The sequence below is a fragment of the Etheostoma cragini genome, chromosome 1 (assembly GCF_013103735.1).
Source record: "Etheostoma cragini isolate CJK2018 chromosome 1, CSU_Ecrag_1.0, whole genome shotgun sequence".
NCBI classification, from domain to species: domain Eukaryota; kingdom Metazoa; phylum Chordata; class Actinopteri; order Perciformes; family Percidae; genus Etheostoma; species Etheostoma cragini.
In genome coordinates this window covers 10,000,378-10,006,309 of record NC_048407.1, presented here as the reverse complement: position 1 = coordinate 10,006,309, position 5,932 = coordinate 10,000,378, and the positions used below count along the sequence as shown (strand labels likewise).

At 41.8% G+C, this 5,932-nt stretch overlaps 1 protein-coding gene across 5 annotated transcripts in view; it reads right to left on the bottom strand.

Annotated features, from left to right (window-relative positions):
• Positions 1 to 4,847, bottom strand: part of cpeb1b (cytoplasmic polyadenylation element binding protein 1b) — a 13,526-nt gene extending 8,679 nt beyond the window's left edge. For 3 of the 5 annotated variants that reach the window (XM_034881012.1, XM_034881021.1, XM_034881041.1), the window contains exons 1-4: positions 4,679 to 4,847; positions 4,263 to 4,431; positions 2,040 to 2,261; positions 406 to 635 (exon numbers count right to left, since the gene is read on the bottom strand). In XM_034881012.1, the coding sequence (XP_034736903.1) occupies positions 406 to 635; positions 2,040 to 2,261; positions 4,263 to 4,431; positions 4,679 to 4,693 (636 nt within the window). In that variant the 5' untranslated portion in view covers positions 4,694 to 4,847. Of the gene's footprint in view, positions 1 to 405; positions 636 to 2,039; positions 2,262 to 2,463; positions 2,778 to 4,262; positions 4,432 to 4,678 lie in introns of those variants that run through there. The other 2 variants (XM_034881031.1, XM_034881049.1) reach the window with 2 other exon arrangements.
• Between the last annotated feature and the right edge of the window lie 1,085 nt (positions 4,848 to 5,932).

Sequence of the window (5,932 nt, the reverse complement as noted above, 5' to 3'; positions counted from 1 at the left end):
GTTCTGAAGGCAAAAGGGGGTCCAACCCGTTACTAGCATGGGGTACCTAATAAAGTGGCCGGTGAGTGTATAGTACATGTATTGTAGTGATGAAGTTAGTGCTGTGGAAATGAGAATTATCCGGAATTTATCAAGAAAACTGATTAACACAGAAATAATACAGGGGGCCATCTATAGTAAAAGCCTGTTTTAAATCAAAGAACCAAGCCTTTATTTCATTTTTTATATTTATGGCATATACAGGTTAACATAGGGTGACCTGGCTGTCTAGTCAAGAATGCCTCTATTTTGTAGTAGTAGTAGTAGTATCTAGGTTTGCAATTATTTCCCAAATAACTGATTCTCCGCCCCTCCCTCCAACAACCTTAGACATAGAACAGAAGATTAAAGTATCATATGCCTTACCAGCATGTCACAGAGGTGGTCTGAGCCAGAGCTGAACCCACTGGTCTCTGAGTCCTCAGGACTGCTGGAGCGAGAATCCAAAAAGGAACTAGAGTCCAGACGGTTTGAGATGCGAGCCATGCTGGGGAACTTCTCCAGGAAGTCAGCAGTCATGCTCATGGACTCAGGGGGCATGTAGCCTGGGGGCTTTCCAAGGATGCTACTGAATGGGCTGTTCAGTATACCTAGCACTGGAGAAAAAAGGACAATTACACCATTTACAGTGTTTTAGACGATTTAGCCATTTCAGAGTGATCTTTACAGTAGCCATGGTGATAGTACCCCTTAGCTTGTTTGATGTAGTCGGTTTTGTAAGTGGATGAGCAAACTGAAGCAGAGATGTGTGCTGAATCTACAGAGCAATATCGATTTGTCAGCAGGCATTGCAAATTTCTACACATCTTTGCTCATTCAGTTGCAAAACAGGTTCCCATAAAAGAGCAAAGTAAAGAAGACTGGGTTTGTGTGCTGAATCTACAGAACCATATTGGTTTGAGAGAGCTCTCCCAAATTTCAAAATATGTAGAAGAGGATACTTGATGCGCAAGCTAGCCTGCAACAAGAAGACAAAATGCTTAAGTCAATGCTAGAAGCATTTTCAAATTTTACTTTCAATATACATCTTGACTGCAACTAACCTGAAACACAATATTCTCAAACCAGCTTAACTCCTTTCCCTTCAGCAAAGTGGAGGCTAATTCACCTGACACCTTTCCCCAAACAAAGTATAGAGACTGTTTAGCAGCAATTGCTTAACTGCCAGCCGCTTCCTTTCTCTTGATAACGAAAGAGTCAGGTGGCAGCTGACAGACATGTATTGCGTGGCCTGAAACAGTGAACATGAGGCTCTGAGGGGATTATTCAGCTGTAGGCTACATTCAACGCTCTGTACCACTTTGTTGTGGGCCCAGTTGAGAGCTCTAAATTAAGTTATGCCTGGTTGGTTTTGAACTAGAGCACTACAAATGGGTCAGGCCAACTTACAGCCCGAGACACCTGTCCAAAGACAGACACTAATCTCAGAACTGTCCTACAGCTTCAACGTCATCTACGTCATCTATTATTATGCATGTTAAGCTGCTAACTGGCACAGTTAGTCTGGTTTGTGTCCTAGCTAAACCTATGCACTCAGCCTGAACAATGTGTCAGTTTGATCAACAGGTACTTCAATACTTAGAAAATTACTTCTATGATAAATCTTACATGATATAGCTGTGGGTGAAAGAAAAGTAGCTTCACTAAATTGTTTGTGCCTGCTGTAGTGCTAGAGACGCAGCAGAGCAAAACTGCCACATCATCCTCCCTAGTGACACTACAGCCAATGCTCCCACACAGACTGCTGTTAATGACAACTAAAATATACTGCAATACAAATGAGGGCAACAAACGGCCAAGGCACAACCTCAAAAGGTTACAATATCCTCAACTAAAAAATAAAATAAAAAAAAGTAATGAGAGAGCTAATAAAGTCCAGGAAAACAAAACAAAAAACAACCACACTCTGGGATATTATGTGCTTTTAGACATGCAAGATCGAGCTGCTAGTTTTAGTTATTCCTAATACATTTTAGGTAAACATCATACTTGGTACTTACTGGAAGGTGAGCTGGTCTGAACCTTGGAGGGAGACGTGTGGTTGTCCGTCTCCTGGCTGCTCCAGGGTCTGTCCCAGCCGGATAGCCGGAGAGACTGGAGGCCAAGGCCCAGGTCTGTGACACCCGGTGGGCCCCTGGATGAAGGCATTTCCTGGGAGCCGGGTATGCCACCACAGTTGGGGAATAGCATCCTCCTGCTGCCCACTGCAGCCAGATCAGACTCTTTCGATCCAAGATCCAGTTCAGGGATTTAGAAGAGAGGGGAGAGTAAGTGTTAAGACAGCTAAAGAGGACTGTTAGTCTGCGTTGCATAGAAAAGGGAGAGACTTGTCACACAAAAACTGTTAAGAGAACTCTAATCTAAAAACAAACTTCCCTGATCACCACCACATGTCCCCCTACTCTACTTGACAGGGGAGCTAACCTGCTGCCTCTGTGCCCGGTGCAACTGCCATGCATCTCCGTCTGCATCACTGACCCACCTAGCAGCATGTGACATGGCTGCTGATGCACTCGCACACCCCTGCTAATGACATCAGCTTTCCCCCACCTCCCTGCTTCCTTGCCTAACAACTGTGTAATGAAAAATTCCTGTTGGAGCTATTGGCTTGTTGATCGAAGTACTTCCCTCTCTGGTAGGCACAGCACGTCTAAAATCGTTAGAAAAGGACAGCTGCTACTGCCACCGTTACTGCTGCTGCTGCTGCTTACTCTGTCTAGTCTTGTATCCTGAGCTGACAGAGGTGGGAGGGAGAGAGGGGAAGCAAGGGGCAGAGCTAGAGCAGCATGGTGGGAGGCTCTAGGGAGATGAGAGCGAATGACTCAGCAGACTGGATTTAAAAATGAACACAGAGTTGAGGATCCTTAATAAGCCATCAGAAAACAATTTCAATAACTTAAAAGGCACCCAGTGATTGATGTTTTCTATTCTTTTTACACAAGACAGTGAACAAGCACTTATGCAGAGCCACTCTGTAGCCGCTCACTGAGCAGAGGACAGAGCGATTTGCACCTCCAGCTCCTCTCTTCCCCTCTCCAGGCCTGGAAAGCATCCAGCTGCAGGCCTGATTCAGCAACACCAAGCTGGGGTGGTGGGGCAGTGCGGCCACAGCAGAAGCTCAGTTTGCATCAGGATAAAATTCACTTTTGTATCTCTAAAAACCGACAGAACATGAGTGTTGTACTGCAGCTTATGTCACGTTTAGTGAACCCTATATTATCTGAAACAAGAATGCTGAGCAAATTTACAATTCAAGGAAACGACGCCGAAGTTAAGTCTTGGCAAATCTCACGCTTGAGCTATTTATATATTTTTTTTAAACTTCAAAGTACTGCAATGCTGCAGACCGTCTGTTGATGCAGCATGAATCAGCTATTGGCAACCAAATGATAATGACAAGGTGAAGGCAGTCGGCAATTCTGGTTGAGAAAGTAAAGTAGCTTATTCTTTAACTAGCGCTACTGCAACTTCCATTCAAGACAATTTTATGAGTTTCTAGTCTATGGTAGATGTGAAGCTACAAACATGCAATTCAGAAAACAGGAAAATCCAACATCAGATTCAATAGCTACTACTGAAGACACTAAGGTTGTGTGCTTTATCAACGTTCTTAGGAAACTGGGATGAATCTACATTCACAAATTAAACTTGCACATGAAGATATTTTCAGGCAGAGTCCAGCATTTTTAGAATGTGAAAAATAAAAATGTAGCTTTGTTGCTACAGCTGAAATGTTACTCTACTGAAAAGTAATTGAAGATATCTGTTATCCGTTTTTTGGACTGCTGGTCTGACAATGCAGAAACTTATGTAGAGGTAACCTGGGTCCTCCAATTGATAAATTGTGACCTTTGTGACATTTTATAGGCTAAAAGATTAATTCATTAAACATAGTTAGCTTTGGACCAAGAGTAAATACATTAAGGACTTCATTTAGTGGTCCTCAATCAAAATTGAATTCCTGGCTTTGAAACAGCAGAAAACACTACTTTCCCAATGAAAAGACAGAACAAGATACCAAAATAAAAACTTCATAAACTGTTTACATCTGCTCAAATTTTGTTCAGGAGGGGTAAAATTTAGTGGATGAACTTGGATTCACTTCAATGTTTCTTTAAACTATTAGGTTTATACACCAGCAGTGTACCAAGAATGAATCTTTTCTTGCTTTTGGCAGCCAAGTCGACCTGCTGCAGAGTGGAAAATACTAAACAAGACTTTACCACACAGCAGGTCTGGCTTTCCCTTGGTGTTAGGTGTGGTGCACACACCGCTGAAATCCAGAGCGTTGCCCAACATGGTGTTCATCCTGCGGAAGATGTCCGCGTTGCTGCAGGTGGATAAGGCCGGGGACTCGGAGTCCGGGCTGTCCGGTCTGCGGGGATCATTTCTCTGCAGGAGGAAAAACAAGAGAGGGGATAAACTAACCTCTGCATCCATGCTAAAAGTTAAGCTCAAGGTTAGGACATACGTGGCGGACTGAAAACTGGGTTTCAACAGTTATTAAACATCTCCTGTGAGTTATTTTGGGTAGGAATTAAAATGTACGCCTGAAAGAGTTGTCGGTGGCAGTTCAATGTTACACAAAAGGTCAAATGTTAACGTTTAATTCACCAATTTAATTTAGTTTTTAACTCACCAGGGAAAACGCCATGATGTGGACTAACAGTATAAAGGAAATGTCACAATAATAATCGTTGGTAGCAACAAACTGTCATATTTATGAAGTCTGCTCGCCAGCTAATTAGTCTAAATTTGGTGAACGTGCGCTTGGCGAATGAACTGAACCCACTGCCTCGAGGCCTCTGGGTCTGGTCACGTGACAAACATCAAAGAGTACGCCGGAGAAAATAAAAATCACGTGTCATTATCATGGCCAATATAGATCATAATTTGAAAAGAGATAATTATGGATGTTTGAGATTTTATTATTAATGTTTTCTGAATGGACAACATATGTATACATGCAGTTCATCAGGTTGTAATGGAAAAAACAAATATGTCCTACCCAATGTATTTTGGGATATATCCCAGTATTTATAACAAACGCTATGTTATACCATACAAATACTAATATAATGTGCAAGTATCCATCTGTTTTTTTCTGCACCATATTTTTAAGTTTAAAAGTATATTAATAAATATTGCATCTTATAAAGGGGTGTCCCTTCAATAATCAGGCTGAATTTCCATTTATTACACTTCAATAACATTTTAAATCAGTAAACAAAACTAAGATGTGTTTGTTCGATTCAGAGGTCTGTCTCCTCACTCCCTTTGGGTATCTTTTGTTTAAACTATAAGCCCATTACACTCATTCCAACCACCATAGCACAGCCACTCTGTCACCACCTTATCCATGTCTCCTCAAGTCATGATCTTGAATCTTGATTTTCCTCTTGATTGCTCTGGTTAGACTTTCTTTGGGGAATTTTCTTGTTTTTTTCCAGTTTGACTTCCCTGTAATGTCCTTGATCTTGTCTTTAATTTGTCAAATTGTTTTACTGTGTTCTTCTCAATTTAAAATTACAAAATACATACAAACCTAGGAGCTCATGTAGTAAATGTCTTCCCTTGTTGTAACTTATTCAGCCCGGTCAAGACAGATGGCTGCCCAAATATGAGCCCGTTTCTTTAGGTTTTGTCCCGTTATAGGGAGTTTTTCCTTGCCACAGTTGCCAAGTGCTTGCTCATCAGGGAATGTTGGGTCTCTGTAAATAAAAGAATAGCCTTCACTATAGCCTACACCTGCTCTACATGAAAACAAGATACCTTCTGTCATGACTTAACGTTTTCAATGCAGGACTGTTACCTGTGGCAGCGTATTTTAAAGTGTTGTACTAGTACTTTTACTCAAGGGTCTGAATTTCCTCCACCAAAGTGCTGTATGCTG